This window comes from Mixophyes fleayi, chromosome 6 (assembly GCF_038048845.1).
Source record: "Mixophyes fleayi isolate aMixFle1 chromosome 6, aMixFle1.hap1, whole genome shotgun sequence".
In the NCBI taxonomy this organism is placed as follows: Eukaryota; Metazoa; Chordata; class Amphibia; order Anura; family Limnodynastidae; genus Mixophyes; species Mixophyes fleayi.
The window spans coordinates 208,230,808-208,257,433 of NC_134407.1; the positions used below are offsets into that span (position 1 = coordinate 208,230,808).

Below are 26,626 nucleotides of genomic sequence, written 5' to 3' on the forward strand. Positions count from 1 at the left end.
ATCGGAGATTATTCCTCCAGAATCCTGCCCTCCATGTCTGTCATTCTCTCTTTACACTGGGCAACCTGTGACACCAAACCAGCAATATCGCCATGTAGGGGGGCTGTAAGATCTTCCAATTCATTTTCTGGAAATCATGCTGGATTAGAGAGAGGTCAACCTACACCTCACCAATCTTATCCATGACTCTCTTGTCAGAGGACGTTATGGCCTGCAGAACTTGTTGGAAGGAGAGAGGGTCACCCTGGGATTGGGGGGTCACCACAGATGAGTCACCTGTTGGTAGAGGCACCACAGATTGGGAAGAAGCAGGCATTGGGGCAGGTCCAGAAGTAGACACGACAGGGTGGCATAGGAGGTCCATCTTGTCTTTTAAGATTCTCCAACAACATTCTCCCCTCCCCCAAGACATCTTCTATTTGTCCTTTCTCACAAGACATCCGATCCTGGCCATCTCCCTGCATTAACCCCCCTCTCATTGTCCTCTTGTGATTGGTGGTGTGAATAATTTGGGTGGTAACAGGGGTGGAAGTAGAACATGACATCAGTGGTCTCCCACCTGCGGTGATGCTGCCATTCAGACTGTGTTGAGGAGTTGCTGGAACAATAGTTAGCATGCAGGGAGAGTCGACCTCCTGATTTAAGATAAGGTCCTGATCCTCATCTTTTTAACCCCTTTCATTCTTTTTGATGTCACAGGATGCACAGCTGTTTAACACTTCGTGTGAGCTGCCACCCCCTCCCTCTCCAGACACCACGGCAATAACAGATCTGGCCACCGAGCGGCATTTAATAACAGTGAGGGCCACGGTTGTTCAATTGGCCCACTGAGGACAGACCAGGTTGGCACAATATTCCCAATATAAGGCCTGGGTCTGTCACATAGGTTATAAGAAAAAAGTTGCTATTTACCATTTCTCCATGGGTTTTTTTTCCTCTTCAGGCTGCTGTTAATTATTTATGATTCTAGACTACCATGGCAACCACATTCACATGGCACATGATGTTGTGAGAAGAGAGACTTTGGAATGCCCCTCTGAGCTCTATCTGTAGTGTGACATCCTCCTTCCTGCCCCCCCCCCTCTACCACCACATGACATGCTGAGAGCTGTGAACCTGTGCCTGTGTAGCACACTGACTGTGTTTGTCTCTGGCAGTCATTTTTGTGCCAGAGAGCTTTTTAAAAGGGGATAATGATTTGTAAGATGGTAGCTAAGAAAAATTATTATGAGATGCATGCTTAAAAAGTGTCTTGTTATTTAAAGAAAAAAAACATAGATGGGATTGCTGCTTTAAGAAATTGGATAACTAATGGAGTTTCAAGAATACACTGCAATCATAAAATAGAAACAGTGACTTGACTTCTGTCCTCATCCTTTTTGTAATTTAACTGAAATCTGCATATCATCCATTAAAGGCTGTCACTAAGCACTTTTTTTTTTTTTTATTTTATGGCCTATGTGCAAATCAAATAAATGAACTGACCTTTGATTATATTGATATACTTCAACACAGGAGAAACAGTACATTTAATACAACGAACGCCACCTGGTAAGAAAACCATTTGTATTACTTCCTAGCAGGGACTATTTTTTATCAAAAAGAGGGGGGCGCTACTGAAATCTATTACAGGTACATTTCTTTCTGCAATGGGGGGGGGGGGGGCATCACATGACATGTATGGCCTTAATGTTCTTTAAATATGTTATAGAGAGTCAAGTAGGTTTACAATTATGTCTTTTACTGATTTATTAATTAGCAATACTGTTTACATTATAATTAATTGAATTGGAATATTTGATATCTGTACCATGATCATTAACAGCAATTCAACCATGTCAGAGTTATTGCACCCACCGTCTGTCTATGACTTTGGCTCCCATTTTGCATATTATCCACAGTCCTACTTCTCTTTTTTTTATTTATTTCCTCTTTTCCTCTTTTGAGTCAGATCTTTTGGATTCCTATTGTTATCCAAAAGTGTTTTTTTTAGCTGCTAAATATTCTAATAGCATGTAGTCTATGTAGCAGTATGTGTACTAATGGTGTGTATACAATAATTTTTTTACAAAAGCTGGAAAATTTGTCATTGATGATGAGTTTAAGTGTATGTTTCTAGACCCTTGGGAAAGTCCTCTACTGTCGTAGCATCAACATACACTTTGTGGTTTAATATATGTGTGGACTCCCTTTATCAAGCTTCATTGGTTTGTAGTGAGGGCTGATATCTCATAAAAAAAAAGCTACAGGGTCAGTTTTCTATTAGTTTCTTATAAAACATTATTGGCGTTGAGTTGCCGAAATTATTACAATTTTTATCAGCTAACCAGTAGAGAGCGAAGTTATAGTGGAATTTGATCTCTCCCTCTCATAGACTGACACACACCCTAATTCTTCAGGTTAGACCAATTTTTTGGGGGACAACAAATAGGAAGACACACACACTAATACCTCCATATCTCCAGTGCACTCAGTCCCATGTAGGGATACACAGTCCCCCTAAAGCTCTCCCTAGCTCTCCTCTCAGAAGTTTTCTCTCAATAGTCACTAGTTATTTATAACATATTCTTACTTTCCATTAAAAGGACTTGGAAGATTCTCAGGATCTCCTTCCGCATTTCCCAGAGAAATGAAAAGTTCTCCATGGAATGTGTTCAGCAATGTGTTCCCACAATGACAAAATAGTTAAAGCTGAAGAACAATCTGCCAGATACATTTTATTACCTTGTATTGCAGGCACAACCGGTCCTTCTCACAGCACCACCAAGGTGGTGTGAGTGGAAGACAAATCACAACCCGAAATTAGGAAATTATGCCTTGTGATTTGCTCTCCCACTTATACTCCCACCCCATTCTGCTGCCACTTTAAAAGTGGTGATGGTTTATTAGTGGCTCATTGTATGGTATAAAACTGGCTGATTTCATCTTACAGAACAGGAGGAGACCTGGGAACAATAGCTGCAAGGACTTGTCCCAGGGACCTTGCCGTGGCTGAGAAGCTTAGTAAAACGTATCAAGTAGGTGGCAGCTTTAAAGTAACAGAGGAGTTAGGTGGGATATCACTAGTCAGTATTGTTCATGAAATTATATGAATGGGATTATTCACAATTTAGACTTAGTGGACACATTTGTCTATTTTTAACCTTACTGTTGTTATGACTTCAGCCTTTTGGAGGGTCTCAACAATGGATCTGCCGAACATCCCAAGCTTTGGACCTTTCCCTGTGACTCAGCAACACCGCAACATTCTTCCCGTGGTCCCTTATGCAGGCCAAGAATTTTACAAGATATTTCTGAGAGGGCAGCCAAAAGTTCTTGGGGTGAGTAAGAAAGTGCAGGCAAGAGAGATCACAGGTATTTAGATGTAGTATAAGAATAAAGGGAATTTTCAATTCTTTCAATTTCAGTATTTCTAGAACAGTTGGAGGAATTCTAGTGAAATACAGTTGATTTGCATTCACATTTTATCTGTATATTTGTTTAATTTGTACGTCTGGTCTTTGAATATTGCTATTCATGTATCATGTAATGTAAATAAAAATTGTCTCTCAGGCGCTCCCACTACATAACATAAGGACCTATTGTCGCTACCTATCTTAGGGGTGCCAATCCTTAAATGTAAACAAAACCTGAGACAATAAGAAAGCCAGAAAGGATCTTCAGAAATATCATCATCATTTATTTATATAGCGCCACTAATTCCTCACATCAGTCCCTGCCCCATTGGAGCTTACAGTCTAAATTCCCTAACATACACACACACAGACAGACTAGGGTCAATTTGATAGCAGCCAATTAACCTACCAGTATGCTTTTTATTGGAGTGAGGGAGGAAACCGAAGCACCCCGAGGGAAACCCCACGCAAACACGGGTATAACATACAAACTCCTCACAGATAAGGCCATGGTCAGTAATTGAACTCATGACCGCAGTGCTGTAAGGCAGAAGTGCTAACCACTAAGCCACCGTGCTGCCCATGGAAATCATGTGCTTCCATATATTAAAAAGATTTTTTATTTCCCAAATAAAATAATTATTAAAAAAACTTGATATAAACAGATAACAATATCTGAAAATTAACTTATAAAAAAACAACTCGATTTAAATACTACTGAATAGATATACAAGATTCAACAAACAGATTCAGAAACTACAACATACTCATGCATGCACCTTGAACAAAAATATATCTAAGTTGTCAAAACAATAATCTGTATCTCTATTAAAGTGCTTTTCAAGAGATTATAATCATAAAGAGTGGGGGGCCAGTTCACTCCTTTCTTAAAAACAATTAATGTCCACTGTATGTATGTCTTTTTTAAACACAATGACTTTATTCCATATCGATTGGTGCTCCAACCTACTTGGATCTATACAAACAGCTTTATTCATGGGATTGTTAGAAATAGGAACAAAAACGGAAAAAAAAAACGATCTCACACAATGTAGCGAGTAGGCTGTTAGGGAAAGGGAATCCCCTCTTCTCTTTTATAATACAGGCACAGTTGTAATGATTTCAAGTCAAAGGGTGTGATGATCCTCATACAAGTCCAATAGATCCTGTTACACTGTCTCGCATAGTAGCCAGAGCAGGCTTTGAACTCAGAGTAACCACCCCAAAGATAGTATATCAGAGTGTTGACCCACAGCTCAATCTATTATAGTCCATTGTGGCAGGTTGGCTGTTAGGGAAAAGGAATCCCCTCTTCAGTTTTTCAATACAGCCTCAGTTGTAGTGATTCCAAAAGGAAGGTGTAATGGTCCTCATACAGGGGCGGATCTAGAGAATACTGCTACCCTGGGCGATGTAGGGGGGGGGGGGGTTAAGCCCCGCCCCCTTTTTGCCATCTGAGGCTGCCGGCGGCTGCATACTATGTGCAGGTCCGTTCAGCAGTGACAGGCAGGGACAGTGTGCTGCCCGGATGCTCTGATTGTGTTTAAAACACAATCAGAGCGGCCGGGCAGCACGCTGGCCCTGCCTGTCACTGCTGAATGGACCTGCACATAATGTGCAGCCGCCGGCAGCAAGCCCCTGCTAGGCGGGGCGATCGCCCCGATCGCCCCCCCCCTGGATACGCCACTCTCCTCATACGAGTCTAATAGATCCTGCTGCACTGTCTAACCCGGTAGCTATTAGGGAAAGGAAATCCCCTCTTCCGATTAGCCATACAGTAATGGTTTCATAGCAGGGAGTAGGAATCCTTATACAAATACCGTGAATGCTGAAAAAAGACAAAAGAGGTGGGTAGCATAGGAAGGTAATGGGAACTAAAAGGGAACTTTAAGTCTTCTTAAAACATAACCCCTTAAAAACTAGAACAGTTTTAAAAGATGAAAGAGGAGAGAAAGCTTGAGTTTGTACACTCCTTCACAAGACTCGGTTTAACAATACTAAGCCCGATGAGAGAATATACTATTCTATAATACATAAATACTAATTAAACAAAAATGTAATACAGTTAAAAATATAAAACTGTGTTTGAGATTATTCACAGTATAAATATTAATAGGGTAATTATAACATGGAAAACTAATAGAACCCACTCCCCCCCCCCCCGGGGGTACCTTATCCGACTCACCCAAAGGCAGGCTTTGAACCAGCCAAGAGGGATGTGTATTAGAGTGTTGGGCCACAGCTCGATCTACTAAATAGAAATATATTAGAACCCACAGAAAATAAAAATTGGGAAACAAAAATAAAACTCTAGTCCATGCACTCAATTTAGCCACAAAGCTACATGTCGTATCTAATCACAGTGCATAGCCCAATGATAGATCATACTGTTCAATAGATGCTAGTTAAACGCAAGTGTTTTTAATTCAGTTTCAAATAAAAAACTAGTTCACAATATAAATAATAATAATAAAATAATTAAAAAAAACACAAAAAGGGATCAGAAAATTATATATAAAGAACTTTTTATCGGGCACCTTATCCAACTCACCCAAAGCGGGCTTTTAACTCAGAGTAATCAACCTGGAGAAATATGTGTAGAAGTGTTGAGCGACAGCTCAGTGGAATGATTAAACTAATATGCTAAGAAACTTATCAGTGTTATTTACACCACTACAGAATGCATTGCATAAAATTAAAATTCCACGGTTTCATTTAACCATCTGGGGCTAGTGTGTGTATTTTGAATATCCTAAAAATTTCTCTACCACAGAGGATCCTAAATCTGTCCCCACCCCTTGCTGTAGGTGTTATAGGTTCCACAATTACAACATTTAAACCTTCAGGATTTTCTTGATGATTTTGCTTAAAATGCAGAGACACACTGTGGACTTCCAAACTATTTACAATATTCCATCTATGCTCCATAAATCTGGTGCGTAAATGTCTAGTTGTCCTCCCTACCTACTGCAGTCCACGGGTTGGGTACGCTTGATCGATGCTGAAAATCCGACATCGATAAGCCTTCCATGTAAGATCCAAATTTCTGGGAAACCGATGTGAAAATAAACAGACTTACCTTGAAGCCAATGCTGGTGATGTCCGATTGGCTCACCATGCTAACAGCAGGTTATCCCGATTGGAGAAGTGTTTGGCACTGCAGCTTCATTGCGACCTCTGTCAATAGAAATTTAAAGCAGCAATGTCAGGTTACGTGTTTAAACACTTAACCTTAGTGTTCCCCACATTGCCTCTTTAAATTTCCTTTTTATAGTAACAGTAAAACACCAAAGGTACAAGGTACATTTACACACTCATAGAGAACATGTCTGTGTCTATCACTGAGAGAGGTTCCAGATGGGTTTAACATTTTTTTTTAACATGCCCGGTACTCACCTCTTCTTGCACATAGGACATCTTTAAGATAGGGAACAAAAAGTACTCCTAATATAGTCTTATGAACCCCTGGAAAATGGGTAAATAATGGATGGCTGATAGGTTTAACCCCTATTGTTTCTCCACAGTAAGTAATAGGATAATACAGGAAATATCATCCTTGTTAATTGTAATTTATGGAAATGTCATCCTTGTTAATTGTAATTTATGTTTTCAATTCAAGGTTGTGCAGATCACTCTGGTGAGCCTACAGTTGTCATTGGGAGCTATATTAACACATTTCTTAAATGACTCCATGTCCATAACTGCATTGAGCTGCATTACCTACTGGGCATCAGTGCTTGTAAGTATTTACTAATTTGTCCTCCACCCATAGGCAAACCGAGGGGGGGGGGGGGGTTCCTAGTGCCTGGAAACCCCCCATCCAAGCCCGGGGCACTGTATAATTGAGGTGGCTGGACCCTGCCCCCGCTTCACACGGCTCTGCTTGAAAAGGGAGAGGTGTGTGCACCTAACAGTAGTGCACGCAGCATTGCTCATGTATATTATAGGGATAGGAAGAGTTGGAGAGCAGCCAAGCACTGTCTAAAATTATAGCTACGCCCCCATGCATGCTTGTGATCGTCCATTGGTGGCATGGTGTGGAAACACCGCTCTACAAATCCTGCATTTGCCCCTGCCTCAGTTCTCTGCATGACTTCAAATGCTTGACAGAATGTGTGTGACACCAGCAAAGTAATGGCACTGTGTAGAGGTAATCCAACACAGTGACCCACAAAATATGCCCTCTGCCTTCAATTGAGTTCTATTATGCACCCATCTGAACCTGTCTTTGAGGCTATGTAAGAGGAAGCTGAGTACACGGATGCACAGAACTCATATTTTGGCAAGCATTCAAATGTTTGTGTCTGCCAACTGCACGGTTCTCTGACAAATAGAAGGCCATGGGCTACTGTACCACCGACATTAATAACACGCCTCAACTGACTCAAATTAATTGTATACCTTTTAAAATTAGACTCTGCAAAAGGGATTGGGTTTGATCAGGCAGGATTGAATCTGTCAACAGTCATAATGTGACACCAAAATGGTGACAATCTGTCCGATGACAGATTCAGTTTGTCGACATTCTTTAAAATGTGGACATTGTGACTGTCAACAACTTTTAGACAGTCGCAATGCCCACATTCAAAGGGAAAAGTCAGTAGACCCGCCAGCTCAAAGCAGTTATTAAGCAAAAAAATAAGTAAATCAAAAAGCTTCCCTCCCTCCCAAAACATATTAAAACTTGTGCTGGTAGACCAACCGGCACATCAATACAGCTGTCGGCACAAAAGCCTTCAAATATAAAGAAAATAAAGAAAAGAGCGTGCCCCACCTAACCTGACTAATCCTAGTGCTGCAAGTCTAGGCTGCTACTAGCAAGATTGGGGGGACATTCCATAAAGCCAACCAACCCCAGTGTGGTCAGCACACGGATGGATTCCCTAGAGAGATGGGTCTGAACAAAAAAAAAAGCCCCCCCCCCTCCCCGGGGGTACCCAGCCCCATGCTGAAAGCACCAAGACTCTTCCCACACCGCTAAGCGGTGGATGTGGGGGTACTAAAATGTATTTTACTATAAACACACCATTTTTGTCTTGGTGCACTACAGCCCTGTCTGCCATTAACAGTTTGGAGAGGTTTTTAGAACACCGCACCAAGCTTTAAACCCCTTATATATTAATTACTATAAATACTGATTGACAAATTAGGGGAGGTGCTCCAATACTAGTATATTGACTGTCACTTGGAAAGGAGAAAGAGAAATTAGTATTTAAAGGGCACTCTTATAGTTCCCTTTAAATACTAATTTCTCTTTCTCCTTTCCAAGTGACATTAACAATTTGGACATGCTGATGCTTGAAGTACTGCAAGAACCAGCATACCCACGGCTGCCAGGGCATGTTGATACTTGGGGAACCACAATAGGACTAGCCTACTTCATGACGTCATGACGCACGCTAGATGTATCTGAGTCACCTAGCAGTTTTACTTGAATGTCCTCATCAAGAGTTATCTTGCCTAAGGAATAAAGACACTTGACACTTGTTTGGTGAAAAAAGGTCAGAAAATTTTATTGAAAATAAATTAAATTGTTGGCAAATTAAAAGCACAACCAGTCTACTACCAGCCATTTCCAACACCAAAATTGTGGCAACCAAAAATGTACCTAGACACTTCTAGACAGCGGAGCCCCACTCTCTCTTGTTTAACTCAGCGTTTGGAACCCGTCCGGAAAGACTGTACCCCATAACTCCCTAAGGGGGAGTGTTACTAACAATGAACCTTCCTTTCAAAAGAGAGTGCTCCACCACCACACAAATGAATTGTAAATATAATTTATTGCTGCTGATTGGCATGCTTTTCCACCACCAAGACCCTTCTGAAAGAAAACCACTAACTGAACAACAAGCTATATGAGCATCAAATTTCCAGTGGCAAGAGGGTGACACCAGCCTATGCCTATTCTTATAAAGCCTCACCAGCTCAGACCATCCCCAAACACCCTTACTGATTGGTTGGCCATAGCAAACAGACCCAGCAATATGAACTCTTGCAGGGCTCAACTTTTCCTTTTTTCACTACAACCTGGGCGCTTATTTGCCATCTGCCCAATTCCTGCCCTCTGTTATCCTTAGCTGCACACATTTGTTCTGTGATAGCTACTGGCACACATACATGTGATTTTAAATCAAAGATGATGTTGTGTCAGTGATCATTATCAGTCGACAGTTACATCTGCCCTATAGTGGGTGCAGAAGATACGGCTGTAAACAAGCGTACTAATGACACACACAGGATTTGAATCATCATTGAACTCTTTTATTTAAACTTTTCAATTTTGCTCCTAAAAAGCTGCTCACTTTAGTATAATATATGGCTTAAATTAATCATGTTAATGGGCAGATATTGGAACTGCCTTGATGAGATCCTAGCTATTTTAACATTTGGCATATATGCCTAGAAATTTTCTTCTTTACCAAAGTGACACATGAAGGTGTTAAGATATCTGGGCAAAATTTAAGTTTTGACAGGTAAAATGGCTGTGTGCACCTCTGCACAGCAAGATACGCCCCCCAAAGCCTGTCCTCTATACTCCTTTATCCCATTAAACTTGCCCTGTGGAATAAAAAGCACATTTTTGCATTTTGCACTTAGAAAATTAATGCCCTCGCCTCACCCACCTCCCACTGCCCAGTGCAGACATCTCCTACCAGGGGCGGGCTGGCAAATTTCAGCCCAGGGGTGCACAGGCGGCCGCATCACATGACACGTGATGTGGCCGCATCGCGTGTCATGTGAAGTGGCCGCCTGTGCGCTGACGTGGCCGCATCGCGTGTCAATATAACAAAAATATTGAATTAATGTTATACTTTAGGATTTACTTTTAATTCTACTATAATTTTAACTTTGTTCCCATAAGTCCAATGTAATGCATGCGTAAACAATTATGTGGGTGTAACCTGTGTTCTTTTCCCTGCAGTACCTCATCTCTGGAGTCCTGTCTGTTTCAGCTGAAATAAAACCTAGTCTGATTCGGGTGAGTCATTGCCATATATACAGGCTGCACCTCCCTATCCCCTCACCTTTTTACATCGATCAGCCACAACAATAAACCCACTGACAAGTGAAGTGAATAACATTGATTATTTCGTTATAATGGCACCTTTCAAGGGGTGGAATATATTAGGGAGCAAGTAAACAGTCAGTTCTTGAAGTTGAAGCAGGAAAATGGGCAAGTTCAAGGGTCTGACCGACTTTGACAAGGGACAAATTTTGATGGCTAAAGCTCTGGGTCAGAGCATCTCCAAAATGGCAGGTCCTTTTGGGGTGTAACCAGTGTGCTGTGGTTAGTATTGACTGAAAGTGGTCCAAGGAAGGACAACCAGTTAACTGGTGACAGGGCCATGGGCGGCCAAGACTCAATGAATGCGCTTGGGGAGCGAAGGAAAGCCCTTCTGGTCCAATCCCAAATTGCTGAAAATGTTAATGCTGGCTATGATGGAAAGGTGTCAGAACACACAGTGCATCGCGGGTTGCTGCGTATGGGGCTGCATAGCTCCAGACCGGTCAGACTGCCCATTCTGACCCATGTCCACAGCCTAAAGTGTCTACAATGGGCACATGAGCACCAGAACTGGACCATGATGGAGCAATAAAATAAGGTGGCCTGGTTTGATGAATAAAGTTTTCTTTTGCATCATGTGGATGACCAGGTACCTGTGCCTCATATACTTGGGGCATCAGGATGCACTATGAGAAGGAAGCAAGCTGGTGGAGGTAGTGTGATGTTCAGGCCAATGTTCTGCGGGGATAACGTGGACCTTGGCGTTCATGTGGATGTTACTTTGACACATACAACCTACCTAAACATTGTTGCAGGCCAAGTATACCCCTTCATGGCAATGCTATTCCCTGATGGCAGTAGCCTCTTTCAGCTGGATGATGTGCCCTGCCGCACTGCAAAAATTGTTCCGGAATGGTTTGAGTAACAGGATAAAGAATTCAAGGTGTTGACTTGGCCTCCTAATTCCCAAAGTCAGAACCTTGGAAGCCCCACCTCGTAAATTACAGGAGTTAAAGGATCTGCTGCTAACGTCTTGGTGCCAGATATCACAGGACATTTTCAAAGGTCTTGTGGAGTTCATGCCTTGACAAGTCCGAGCTGTTTTGGTGGCCTGAACAGGGCCAAGAGGAATTTGGGGCCCCAGTAAAGCAACTTTGTGGGACCCCCTCCATAAAAGAGTACAAAAAAAGTCTGTGCATGGGGTGTGACTTGGCCTCTTTAGACATGACATATAATGTATTAAAACAGTGTTGCTTTTACCTACCTGGTACTGGATTCTTGTATGGATTCTATAGGTACATGGAATATGGGAGACTGAGCAATAAGTGAACACAGTATATAATACAGATCATGCAGTATATAATACATATATCATGATAAAATATTACATTTATCATGCCTTTCCCAGTCACATCACACCCCCCAACCTCATCTCGCCAGATAACATCACCCCCCAGCCACATCATACCACCCTTCAACCATATCACGCCAGTCCCCAGCCATATCACGCCACCCCACGGCCACATCACGCCACCACCAGCCATATCACACCACCACCCCAGACACATCATGTCCCCCCCAGACACATCACGTTACCCCCCTTGACGCATCACACATCTCCCCAGACACATCACACCACCACAAGTCAGATTATGACACCCCCCGACACCTTATGACACTCCCTCTCCAGACTTTTTATGACAACCCCCCAGACACATTACAGCACCCCTACAGACACATTATGACACCCCCAAGCCCACTATGTTGTGCTTGCGCTAAGCACATCAATCACAGTGGAAATGTTCTACAGAGTGAGCAGGGAAGCTTTTAGTCTTGTGAGATTACCAAATCTCCTGAGATTTAGAGCTCCTCAGCTTGCTCTGCAGGCTGTCTGACAGTATGATGTCACACAATGTCCGGGGACTGGGAGCAGCTAACTGCTCACTCCTTCACATTTAGCCTCCCCTCCACCACCCCAGGCACGAGTGTGCACATGCGCGCCCCACCTGCTGCAAAACAAAATTAATAAAAATAATAATTCCCTGGCTGCTTGCTTCCAGTGGAGGCCCCGGCCCCGGAACCTCGTACCTACCTTCCCCCCTATTGGCAGCCCTGGGCATTAGGGAGACCTACACAATATTAGGCAGGTAGTTTTAATGTTGTGACTGATTGTTATTACATTTTCAGAGCATCTCATTGTTCACTTTTTAACATTTCTTTGAACAGGTGAAAGGATCCATGGCTTTCAGCATAATCAGTTGCTTGGCCTCATTCATTGAGTTCTGCTTAATTTGTTATGATTTCGCTCATCATTACTACAGTTCTGATAACTGGTATATATACCCGGTATGTATCAAGTGCAGAAAATGTGAGGAAATTACAAAAATGACATGATTAATAAAGTCACTAATAACAGCACAGAGAAAATGTCAAACATTATTATATCGCCTTTGACATCAATGATTATGACAAGTACAAGGGGCAGATTCAATTGGTCGATATGTTCCTGAGAACATCGCGGCCGCACTTTCTTACAGTTTATACAGTAAAAAGTAACTCAGACTTTTGCTTGCACCTCTATGGGGTGCGAGCACTAAAAAAAAATTGGTCGCGTAGTGTCTAGCGGGCGTTACGGGACACTACGCAGCGATTTTTTTTTAGAATTGAATCTGCCCCTAAACGTATTAAGACTTCAAATGCCACTTAAAATGACGTGTATAAGTATATAAGTATCATAATTAATACAATTAATAATAACTTATTATACCTGATGTGTACAGTCGTATAGATACACAAATGTTGATACACATATGACAACTAAGGTGTTACAGACATTGGGCCTGATACATCAAGGCACGTTTCTGCTGTTTTTGAGCGTATCGTACGCAAAATCACTCTGCGCATAGATAAGGACCATATGCCAGTGAACGCAGCCACGTCATATTCATATTCATACACAAAGGACTCTTACTATAGCCTACGATTTCAGGGAGGGAACGGGGCGGAAAAGGGGTGTTCGGCCGTACTCATTCTACAGAGAGGGCGTGCCAAACTCGCCGTCCGATTCAAGCTTTGGGCATCTCAAAGTTACTTATTTTTCTGCCGTATCTCTTGCTCCAGCTACAGGGCTAGTCTAAGTCCTGAGTACTAGTGATGACAGTTGTGTATGCATGCTGTAACATGTGTTTGCAATCAGGAGCAACTGTAAAATTGCATTTTATGTTCAGCAGACATTAAGATCATCCTAATTTGTTTCATGGGGAGATTTCTTTTTTTTTTTTTTTTTTTTTTTAAAAACAAAAAACTTTTTTAAAACTTTTTTAAACTTTTATATCATTGGTGTCTATGGCCTGATTCATTAAGGAAGTTAGGCAAGAAATTAAGAGTAAGTTTTCTTCAACAAATTTTCTAGACAAAACCATTTTGCAATGCAAGGGGTGCAAATTAGTGTATTATTTTGCACATAAGGAAAATACTAGCTTTTTTCCTAGATTAACTTTAAATTTCAGTGTACAAATAGCTATCAGGTATTTGTGTTCTACATGACAAAACAGACAGTATTTTCCTTATATGCAAAATGATAAATTAATATGCACCCCCTTGCATTGTATCATGGTTTTGTTGAATTAGGCCCTTTATTATTAACAGGTGACATTAATTCTATATATTTTTTTTTCTGCCTGTACTTTTGCAAATTTATAATCCACGTAGGTTTTGGACTTGTGCATAGTTGCCTACTCTTCCGGAATTTCTGGGAGTCCTCCCGGACTCCCGGGAGAGAAGGCAGACCTCCCAGTTCCTGAGTGACCATTAGTTTAGTGGTGGGGGGTGGAGCTTACGATGCGACTCCCGGAGATCCGCACCCCCCACGCCCACCTCCTCCCCGATCTCCTGGACGCCAGTTTGTCCAAGTTGGAAAGTGTGGACTTGTGTACTAGAGCACAGCAGACCCAGGGGCGGATCCAGAAGTTAATTGTACCGGGGGCGATTTAGGGGGGGTGATTTAGCCCCGCCCCCTTTTTGACACCTAAGGCTGCTGACGGCTGCACACTATGTGCAGATCCGTTCAGCAGAGAGAGTTAGGGAGAGAGTCCTGCCCGGCTGCTCTGATTATCAGAGCAGCCGGGCAGGACTCTCTCCCTAACTCTCTCTGCTGAACGGATCTGCACAGTGTGCAGCCGCCGGCAGCAAGCCCCTGCTAGGAGGGGCGATCGCCCCGATCGCCCCCCCCTGGATCCGCCACTGAGCAGACCTACACCCAAATTCATCTAGCAACGTTGCTTGAGATCCGTTCCTTATTGAATTCGGGAGTGCGGAGAGCTGATTTTCGTGCGTTTTAAAGCAAATGCACATTGGGCCTTATTCATTAAGGAACTTAAGCAAGAAATTGAGTAAGCTTTCTTACTTACATTTTCTGGACAAAGCCATGGTACAATGCAATGGGTGCATATTAGTTTATTATTTTGCACTTAAGTTAAACACTGGCTGTTTTTTCATGTAGCACACAAATATCAATTTAAAATTTCAGTGTACAAATAAGTTATCATGCATTTGCGTGATACATGAAAAAACAGACAGTAAAGAACTTATGAGCAAAGTAATAAACTAATATGCAGCACAGCGGCTAAGTGGTTAGCACTTCTCCCTCACAGCACAGGGGTCATGAGTTCAAATCCCGACCATGGCCTTATCTGTGAGGAGTTTGTATGTTCTTCCCGTGTTTGCGTGGGTTTCCTCCGGGCGCTCCGGTTTCCTCCCACACTCCAAAAACATACTGGTAGGTTAATTGGCTGCTAACAAATTGACCCTAGACTGTGTGTCTGTCTGTGTCTGTGTGTGTGTGCTTTGGAATTTAGACTGTAAGCCCCAATGGGGCAGGGACTGATGTGAGTGAGTTCTCTGTACAGCGCTGTGGAATCAGTGGCGCTATATAAATAAATGGTGATGATGATGGTGATGATGAAGCACCCCTTGCATTGTAACATGGTGTTGTCCAGAAGACTTAAGTAAGAAAATTTACTCAATTTCTTGCCTAAGTTTCTTAATGAATCAGGCCCATTGTGCCTACTGTGTGTGTCTTGATGAATCAGGCCCATGACCTTTAATGTTGATAAGTTCTCTTTGTAGAAACCCTTAATTATCACAGGCAGTCCCTTGGCTGTTCTGTATGGGTTACTGTATGCAGAAGGGAGCCCAAAAACACTCCCCCTAATGGCAGCAGAAGAGTTAAGGAAATCTTTATAAGTACATTTCTATTCTGGGGGTAAATGTATCATAGTCCGGTTTTTGCATCCCGCGCGAGATTGGCGAGATGACAGCTAAAATTTAAAGTGGCGCTGCCTTGTAAAGGGATACTTACCTTTACAAGGCAGCGCCGCTTTAAATTTTAGCTGTCATCTCGCCGATCTCGCGCGGGATGCAAAAACCGGACTATGATACATTTACCCCCTGGAGTTGATGTTGGTAACACAAGTGATTTGAGATCCACAGAGGTGTACAGAGGTGCAGTGTGGTAAATGCCATGATGTAAAATAAGGAAAATAAAGTATTCCCCAATGACTAGACACCAGGGAAATTCAATTGGGTTGATTAGTCTTATTTGAGAAGGACATTATCAGGGGCTGGAGATTATGGAGTTGGGGATCCAAGTCAATTGCTATATATGGAATCTAATGGTGAGAATCCCAAATGGCTCAGTGAAGACCAAGAATCTCACCTCAGACTCAGAGACCTGACAAATTGTTGGGATCATTGAACCCATAATTCTCTGTTACTTATAAAAGTGTGACAGCAGGTTCCCATATCAGGGCTGGCTTAGGAAAGAGGTATTGATCTGCATGGGTTGGGGACATAAATCCTTAAGACCCTACCACACGTGTAGCCAGGCAGAGCTACCTGTCATTATCTAGACAGAGGTATTCCCCAAACTTCACATTATTGTTTGTTTTTATTTTTATTCTTAGATGTTGGCCTCCGTTAGCTACCCCTTATTCAATAAATCATGTAAGAAATAGGTGTTATTAGGGAGAACACAAATAATTTTATTTATGTTGTGTTTATTCATGGGGAGCTCCAGTAGGATATTGATGGATAATGCTTGTTTGTAAACTCTTTGATTGTGAATGTTCAAAATTTCAGATTTATGTTTAGAGGGAAAAGTCAGTGCTTTGAAGAATTAATATTTACTCTGTGTAACAATTTACACTCATTGAGATTTGAGTGAGTGTAGCGGCCTAGTCTAGCTACACGAGAGCTGTAATACCTATTACGGTTTACAAGCAGGAGTTTTTGCTGCTCTATATTTGAAGATTATAATATATTTTCATGTGTTCCCACCATTCACAATGAATTATTGTATTGACAAGCAGTTCTTCATAGGGTTTGATGATCTCTAAAGATCATTGCGATGTGCTCAAACTGAATGCATCATAAAGTATTCTAGAACACACCGCTTATTGCTTTTCGTCAGTGACGGAACTGCCGCTGTTCCAGCGGCTCAGTGGTCAAGAGGGCCTAGTAATGATGGTCCAACTTCTCCTGAAAGTAGACCAGCCTAGCAATGAAATGTTACTCCTATGCTTATTGTGCTACTTAAAAAAATTAAAATGTGTCCAATCTTTTTACAGGCCATAGATATATCCTATGCTTTCCTATTTCTTGCCACTGTTGTGCAGCTCTCTATATCAGTTTCCCTGTCTATATTTGGCTGGAAATCACTAAACCAGAACTTTGACTACGTACCACAGGTAAGACTCTCTTATCATTATTATTATCGTAGATTTGTAAGGCGCCACAGTGCTCCGCAGCGCCGTACAGTAGGGAAAACAGGACTTACAATATAAATGCAGATATGAAAACAAAGGGTATGAAGGACCCTGCTCATTAGAGAGCTTACATTCTAAGGGGAGGAGGGCACAGCTGTAACAAGAGGAGCGAGTGTGGCTCAGAGTGAAGATTGGGACAGTTGTGAGGGTGCATTAGTGTGAATAGTGTTATCGGGGGTAAGGTCACCTCTAAATAAGAGATGGGTTTTCAAAGAGCATCTAAAGAATTGAACGCTGTGGGAAAGTCTGATTGAGCATGGTAGGGAATTCCATAAATTATTAGGCTTATTGAACAACCTGAATGAAAGTGTTTATTGAAATTTGTCTCATGTTACAGTATTTTGTTTGCTGCTTGTTATACTGTTATATTTGCATGTAATCTTTAGAATGACATTAAAAGGGATTCCACATAAATGTACATTGTCCGTGGTCACCACATCACAACACATACTTATATAGAACCCAAAACAAAACAAAATAAAAGAGCGCATATCACTTAAACCAAATAAAAATACCACCATAAATATATTAAAATTAAAAAAAATATTTTATTAAAAACATATACTGGACAGACTACATATTACAATATAAAATCCATAGATTAACCGAAGTCCAAGTGGATTGACAAAAAAAGGACTCGATAGGAAACCTCTGTTGTTGTATATTAACCCTATAGTGCACTTAATCCATCCATAAAAGTTTCCTCAATTTGGACTACAATAGTTTTCAAGGAAAGTCTGAAAAGGTGAAGAAAACATCAAATATTAAAGTCAATATTAGGATCCACCAAGAGGATCAACTCCGTTATATTGAGGGAGCTAAAGTGTTAATGGATCATATAGTCCCAGAGTTTGTTTTAATGGGAACAGTCCTTAGATGGGACACATACAGTCTGTGTCAGCAGTCTCTCACCCTGCAGAATTCAGCTGATCAAAAGTCCCCATTCACATGCTGCAAATAACACAGCCAGTTCTCAGCTGTATTTTACTACTAAAGGATACAGTTATCCCAAAGAAAAGAGTAGCAATTACTATTACCAAAATCTGTGAATCTGTTAATCGTGGCTTTATAGAAGGTTATATATGTTACTTAATCTCAGTACTCATGTAAGGGTGTTGGTTATACTTATATATAGTGTGTTCTATATATATATATATATATATATATATATCTAATATATATAAGCCTAGCGGCGTGTGTGTGTGTGGAAAAAACTATTTTCTCAGAAAGGGCTCATCCAATTGACCTGAAATTTGGTATACTGACATTATTTGACAAAAAAATTATAATAGTGAAGTCAGTTAACTTCCATCATCCCCCCTTCCCCCCGTGGGAGGGGTACTAAAAGCTAAATTTACGAATTGAGGGCTCAAACTCTTGACTCCTTCCGGAATGCCAAGGCACAGATTAAGATTGAAAGTTGGAAGCATTATTATGCTATTGAGAAATCTGAATGTTAAGAGAGGACTGTGCAATGGCACTCGATTAGTAGTGACAGCACTGAAAACGAATGTGATACAAGCAGAAGTTTTGACTGGCTCTGCTGAAGGAGAGAAGGTGATGATACCTCGGATTGACTTATGTCCATCCGAAACAGGACTGCCGTTTAAGCTAAGACGGCGGCAGTTCCCTTTGAAGGCGGCAGTTGCTATGACCATTAACAAGTCACAGAGTCAAACACTTGACCGTGTGGGTTTTTTTTTTACCAGAGCCTGTCTTTGGTCATGGACAATTGTATGTCGCATTTTCACGAGTACGGAGAAGCAGTGATGTGAAAGTGCAGGTTATGAATACTGCCCTTCAAGGAAGACTGATTGAGCACAGTGATAAGGTGTTTAGCAGAAACGTTGTGTATCGAGAGGTTTTAGAACAGTAAGACGATGGAGATTAAGGATGTGGCGATGAAGATAAAGGATGAGGTGATGGAGAAGAATGATGAGGTGGTGACATGTGGACAAAACCACGTTAAAAAAGGACGCTTACGTCGGGAAGTAACGCTCTTCCCCTGAGGAGGCCTGGCCTAGCCCCAAATACATGACAAGAACCTTTTTAACACCTTAAGTAGCTTGATTTGACTAGAATGCGTGAGTATCATGCACGGGTTAACATATATATATATATATATATATATATATATATATACATACTGTATTTATATACTTCACTTTTGGGATCACACGGAAGTGTCCATTATTATCCATTTATTTGCATAAGAAAAATTGTTGTATATAGAACCCATTACCGATCCCAGTAACAATGCAGTTTTTATTTGGCCGTAGTGGCACATGTAGGGGTTCCATTTCTGCTTGATGGGAAGCACGAATAAAATGCAAACCATATATAAATCATCACTGTTTTCAAATTAAGATTTTTTTAGAATTATAGTACATGAGGATTTTTTTTCTATTTTATTACTATTGTTATAAGTGTCACCACAATGAAAATATGCTGTTTGAATTACTTATATTCTATGGGAATTTAAAATCATTTTTCACAATGCTTACCATAGGATTTACAGTTGCAGCACTTTAACCAATCATGGCACTAAGGTTACTTATTACTCACTGACCACATGGTACACTAAGAGAGGCAGCTGCATCGTAGAGTCCAGCTGTTTGGTCATGAGGCTGTGGTAGTGTAACGTGGCTGTGTGGGCACGATGGGAGGCTATATGTGGCATAATGAGGCCGTGTGCTGCCATCAGGCACGGGCTGGCAAATTTCAGCCCGGGGGGGCGCACAGGCGGCCGCGCCACATGACACGCGATGTGGCCGCGTCATTGATGACGAGGTCGCATCGCCGGTAATATTAAGGTAATCTTGCATCCACGGGGGGGAGGGGGCCGCGGGCCCAAACAGCGGTCAGACTGAGCGGCCCGGGGGGGGGGGGCGATGCCCCCCTGCCCCCCGGCCCAGCCCGCCCCTGGCTACCATTAGCTGGCAATGGTGGCATTCGGTGACTTGAAGTGCTGTATATAGTGGCATGTGGCTGTAGGCCATGGGCCTGAGAATATTAAGCTGCCCATGGTTGGCATTGGGGTTGTAGGTGATTGGCATGCGGCTGTACTATATGTCCTGAATATACTGTATATCAGGGGTAGGCAACCTGCGGCTCTCCAGGTGTTGTTAAACTACAAATCCCAGCATGCCTTGCCACCTATCTGCTGGTTATCTACTGGCAAAGCATGCTGGGACTTGTAGTTTTACAACATCTGGAGAGCCGCAGGTTGCCTACCCCTGCTGTATATGAAAGTCAGCTAAGTGTGATGTCCACAGTGTTTAGTTTTTGCCATAATATTTTTTTTCTTCATTTGTTTGCCTTACCATATTCTCTTTACTGTAATGCACATGCTAATAATTCACATTTATATCACAATAAGTATATTGTTGGATTTGTTTTTTTGCCATATGATGTATATGGAAGCACAAGTTAACCCGTGCATGATACTCATGCATTCTAGTCAAATCAAGCTACTTAAGGTGTTAAAAAGGTTCTTGTCATGCATTTGGGCCATAGCCCAGGCCTCAACCACCAACCACTCCCCACTGTCACCCCCGGCAACCACCAACCACTCCCAACTGTCACCCCCGGCAACCACCAACCACTCCCAACTGTCACTTCTCCTTCAAGAAATATATATATATTTTTTTAAAATCTTTATAAACACTTTTAACAATTAACAAATTAAATTAACAAATTAAAAACATCTTAGTATACCAAATTTCAGCCCTTTCTGAATTTTTTTTTCCACACACACTAAGAATTTAGTAGGTCAGTGTATAACTCCGCCCAGCAGGTGGCGCTGCAGCTTGGTTTTATTTTTTACACACACACACACACACAGACAGACTAAAACACGCCACTAGACATTTATATTATAGATTATAGTTTTTACTCTATGGGGGGAATTCAATTGGCCGCGTTACGAGTAAAAGTAACGCAGCCTGCGCATTATTACGATTATTACGGTAATAATGCGCTTAATTACCCTTATTACTGTAGTTTCAACGCTGTTTTTTTGCTCGCAGCACCGGGTTAAAACTACTGTGATAACGGTAATAGTTTTAATGCCGCGCTAATTCAGGGGGAAATTGAATTCCACCCAAAATGCTACTAATTTACTGTCTTGCAAAAAATTGGACCATTGGGGAGAGTGCCATAGGCATTGTTTAAATTAGTGGTTGGCATGGGCTCTCCTCTGGGTTGAAGATACCATGACATTGATCTTATAGATTCAGAACCATTCAGAGCTCTAATATTTCCTGCAGTGTAATGTCACAGAAAGTTTCACAGGATTGCCAGTACATGTCAGTACTTGGAAAAACACGGCTAACTCCATGACGACATGTAAACAAGTGAATTTAGAACAAACAATGAATCTGATGCAGAGCTGAATGTATTTCTGATTGCATGAATTCACTCTGTGTGTGCCCACAAAGAAAAACACATTTACCCCCGCCTATGCAGAAATGCATCTATCCACATCTTGTGCTTGCTAGAGCCACAAGAGACGTTCTAACATAGGCTGTAAGGCCATGTTAGTGCAATACCGTCATATTATTTGAATTGGCCTAAGACCTTGTGCAAATTGACATTTATGATGGCAATCACCAGCACCAGCTAACGGCTTCTGATTGGCTAATTGCAATTTCACCTTTGCAGCTGCTGGATGCTTTCTTCAACGATCATTTATACATATATAGGATTTTGTGTGTGTGCATTTTTTTAAAATGTTACTTTCATTGGTACGTGAGAAGACAGGTTATTATTCTGCTATATTTTATGAAAGCTATTAGTGACTGCCCCTTTCCCTATGAATGCTACTGTTTGCAAAAGTTTTATGACAGTTACAAACTGGTTCTGTGTATGTGGGTGTAAGTACGCCTCTCGCAAACCTGGCGCATATGGGGCTGACTCAGCGTATAGGCGGAAATACGCTATTTTTGCATGTACATTTTTGTGCCGTAAATTATGCCCATGTTGTGTTCAACACTACACCAGACCCAATGTCTGTACAAAATAGTGATTGTAACACAGTATGGTGGCTTAGTGGTTAGCACTTCTGCCTCACAGAATTGGGGTCATGAGTTCAATTCCCGACCATGGCCTTATCTGCGTAGAGTTTGTATGTTCTCCCCGGGTGCTCCAGTTTTCTCCCACACTCCAAAAACATACTAGTAGGTTAATTGACTGCTATCAAAATTGACCCTAGTCTCTCTCTGTCTGTCTGTGTGTGTGTGTGTGTGTGTGTGTGTGTATGTGTGTTAGGGAATTTAGACTGTAAGCCCCAATGGGGCAGGGACTGATGTGAGTGAGTTCTCTGTACAGCGCTGCGGAATCAGTGGCGCTATATAAATAAATGGTGATGATGATGATATATTGCCTGTTCAGATACTAGTGTAATTTACCAATGTGCGCCCTACAGCTCATATGCCATTTTGTCATGCCATGCACGTAATTTCGTGCAAATGCTCCAGTATTGATAGTGCAAAGTTGTACATTGTCTGATGGCAGGATCTTAAATTGCACCCACATGCAAACACGATATTTTGATTTGCAGGATACGATATTTACATGAGATTCAAGGGGCGGAGAGGGCACTTTACCCGGTAAGCTGGTAGGTTGTGACTGTTCTTGTCGTTGGCGCCATCCATTATGATCTCAACCCAGGCATTCGATTAAAAACACACTAATTGCTTCAAAATGCTCAAAATGCCATTTGTGTTGTACTAACCACTAACCAGTCTTCTTATTAAAGGCCATTTTCATTTTAAAGTCACGGGGCCTGGTTCATCAAGGAACTTAAATGCCATATGTGCTGTATTTCGTGTAAAATCGCTCTGCACATGCCCAGAACCGGAATATACGTCAGTGACCGCAAGAACATCTAATTCAACTTTGAGCGCAAATGGCACTTATGTCAAGCTACTATTAAATGGGCAGAACTTTGAGGGGAATAGACATTAATCAGACCCAATGTACATGTATTGACTGAAGATGCCTCACAATGTTTATACCAGGTTGAAATTTTTCGAAATTTATTGAATCGAGTCTCTTAAACTCTTGCGGTACAAACTGCAATATATATATTGCGGTTCAAAAATTTGTGACTTCGCAGTGAACTTTTAAGGTTAGCTGTTCGAGGCTCTCCAATCACATTATAAATGTTACAATAACTATAAAATGTCAAATGGACACATTTTATATTATTCTTGACTTTTCTTTAATTCAAAGAGCGGCTCACCATTTGTATTAGAAAAGTATTGAAATTTATGATTTTAAGATCTAACTCGTTCAAGCCAAAAATTTTAAGTTGCTCTAAAGTTGAAGAATTTCAGCTGAATTTTCAAACTTTAGATCCAGTTTGACAAACCGGTTTGAGAAACAGTTTTGTGCATCTCAGTATTAACTCTCAGGGTCTGATACATTAAGACATGCATAATGAACGTAAAAACAGACATAGATCCTCTGCAGTCTCCATGAACAGACTGGGGTGCAAGAGGGAGTTGCCCATATTGTATAGACAAAAAAAACAGGGATACTCTGCACTCTCCAAACATATACTTAATGCTGTACTAACCACTTTTCTATACTAAAAACAGGGAATGTTAGTTCCACATATTACAATATATGTTAAGCTGACCAACTGACGCCAAAGTCTTCCCATTCTGGTCAGTCCTAAAGTGATCAAATGCTATGCTATTTTATCTGGGCTTAAGGCTTACCTGCACACAGAACGTATTGGTTGTTTTTCTGAAAAATGCATGTAAATCGGGCATACTCATGTCTTTATTCAGAAAGGAGCAAATGTAAAGATACATATGTTGATGAATATGAGTCTAGTTGCAGGATACATCCAATACATATATGGAATACCAAGTACCAAAAGAACGCACAGACAAAAAAATATTAATTCACCTGGTAATAATATAGTTATTAATAACAAAACATAAAAAAGCATTTTTTTTTTCATTCCAGCCCCCTCCCCATAAAATACATTTATTAAGATGTTATGAATGTCTACTGTACATAAAATGTATTTTTACAGTTGTTCCTGATTGCAAACACATGTTCTAGCATACATGCATTGCCATCATCACTAATAATCGGCACCTAGACCAGGTTTGTAGCTCGTGAAAGTGCCTTAAGCATTACATTGCTGCTTGCGCTCGAGCTTGGTGCGCCCTTACTGTACATTGACTTTGTGCATATGCCCAGTCCCCTCCCTGTTCTGCCCATGAAATCCTAGGTCACAGTGATGGCTAACCTGTGACACTCCAGGTGTTGTGAAACTACAAGTCCCAGCATGCTTTGCCAATAGATAGCAGCTTATTGCCGGAAGGGTATGCTGGGACTTGTAGTGTCACAACAGCTGGAGTGTCACAGGTTAGCCAACACTGTCCTAGGATCTCTAAAGGGTCCTTTGCGCTCGGATATGAATTGGATGTTGCTGCTTTCACTGGTGTATGGTCTAGTTCTGAGCAGCGCAGAGCGAGTTTACACAATATACATCACATATTGGCATTTACCGTCATTAATGAATCAGGCCCTCAGTTACAGTGGTATCAGACAGGCACTATAAAGAATTTCAAGTGGTGGAACTTTTCCACATGGAATAGATCTACTTTGCTGCTGCGCTAACACACTGAAGTGAGGGAAGTACCCTCCTCCCCTATCACGTTCTGTAGATGCTGTGCCCACAGTCCACCGCAATGTGTCAGCATGGGTGTGATGGAGCTCTATTAATGCTAACGCTTTCCAAGCTTGACTTCCTGCTCCACACAATTGTAAAATGATTGACAGGAAGTCATTGTATGAAAATTTGGCGGCTCCCAAGTCTTGGCTGCAATTTGTGTATTTTTGGACAAAATTCATCCAAATCACTGCAAATTCTCTGGGGTTTCATAAACCTCTATTCTTAAACAAGCTGACTCTCCATTATTCATTCAATTTTTCATTCATCAAGAGATCTTCATTGATTCGTCATAATGTCCCAACACATATTATTACAATAGGAAGAAGTAGAACATTATTGCATGTTGATGTTGGGTTCACTAATATATTATGTTGTCATTTCATCTTTCCTGCAGATGTGCGTTATAAACAACGAATATAGGTACGTTATGTCTTCTGGCTCTTCACAACCAACCAGTGAAAATTGGAACTTTATTCCTGGCAAGACATCAGGCATTCAGACTTCATAGGAAACCACATTCACATTTATAGGATCCAAGGACTATGCGAAATGTGATATGTTCCCCAGGCTGCCCCAGAAGATGTTGCCAAAACAGGATCCAAACTGTATTCTTACATATATCTAGTCCCCTCACTGGATACCTTTATCATGCTAATGAAATGTAATCACCTGATTGCCAAAATCAAGTAAAAACCTAGGGGTATATTAACTAAACTGCGGGTTTGGAAAAAGCGGAGATGTTGCCTATAGCAACCAATCATATTCTAGCTGTCATTTTGTAGAATGTACTAAATAAATTATAACGAGAATCTGATTGGTTGCTATAGGCAACATCTCCAGTTTTTCAAACTCTCAGTTTAGTAAATATACCCACTGGAGTCTTGGGTTATTTAACGGAGGGGAGATAACAGATCTAGGGGTAAATGTATCAAGCTGGGAGTTTTCCGGCGGGTTTGAAAAGCCAATCAGATTCTAGCTATCATTTATTTAGAACATTCTACAAGATGACAGCTAGAATCTGATTGGTTGCTATAGGCAACATCTCCATTTTTTCAAACCCGCAGTTTAGTAAATATACCCCTAATCTATAACTGTTGGGATGACCTTAGCAAGACAGGACTGCACTACAATAACATTGTATTTAATTAAAGGTTTGTTAATTAAAAAGCAAAATTTAGCAATTTTTATATTAATGTGATAGAAAAAGTCTTCTCATTAAAGAGCACCTGTCACCTACAAAATGTGGAAGCAGCTTTTTTTGCTGGCAGAATCAATAATTTAATAATGCAGCCTATCAATTCATAAGGAACCGGTAGCTTATGCTTCATTTATGCTAGTCATGGTGTCTCAGATATGTTTGTTTTCTAGTGTATTGATAGGGTGTACTCTTGGAAATCTATAAGAGAATAGTGTGTGGGGGGAATGAAAAGGATGTTAGCCATTTAATAAATATATTACACAGAGTAGAATTTCAGCAATTTAAGTATATAATCAAAACAACATCTTGAAGTCGGTGGGCTACCATTGATCTTGTAGCGCCCTTCATTTTTACTGAATTGACTGTATCATTGAATGTTTTGCTTAGGACAGTGGTTCATTAACCTTTCTCATCCCACTTTGCTACTTCTAATGAAAGCAATGTGGAAAAAGCTTGCTAATACCTTCTGCAAATTAAATCTGAATATTTTGGGCAGCACAGTGGCTT

The 26,626-nt window shown here is 41.2% G+C and overlaps 1 protein-coding gene across 5 annotated transcripts; it reads left to right on the plus strand.

Moving 5' to 3' along the window:
• The first annotated feature begins 1,416 nt into the window (after positions 1 to 1,416).
• Positions 1,417 to 26,136, plus strand: LOC142160580 (membrane-spanning 4-domains subfamily A member 4A-like). Of its 5 annotated transcripts, none has more exons than XM_075215449.1 (8): positions 1,418 to 1,551; positions 3,166 to 3,320; positions 7,015 to 7,134; positions 10,318 to 10,374; positions 12,628 to 12,747; positions 17,028 to 17,147; positions 22,786 to 22,834; positions 25,316 to 25,402. In XM_075215449.1, exons 2-7 carry the CDS (start codon positions 3,186 to 3,188, stop codon positions 22,801 to 22,803), a joined length of 570 nt encoding a protein of 189 aa, XP_075071550.1. In that variant the 5' UTR covers positions 1,418 to 1,551; positions 3,166 to 3,185; the 3' UTR covers positions 22,804 to 22,834; positions 25,316 to 25,402. The 5 variants fall into 5 exon arrangements, with proteins under 5 accessions (XP_075071548.1, XP_075071550.1, XP_075071551.1 ...); XM_075215450.1 differs by having other exon boundaries at positions 22,786 to 22,842; positions 25,316 to 25,370; XM_075215447.1 differs by lacking the exon at positions 22,786 to 22,834 and having other exon boundaries at positions 1,417 to 1,551; positions 25,316 to 26,136.
• Positions 26,137 to 26,626: the final 490 nt, after the last annotated feature.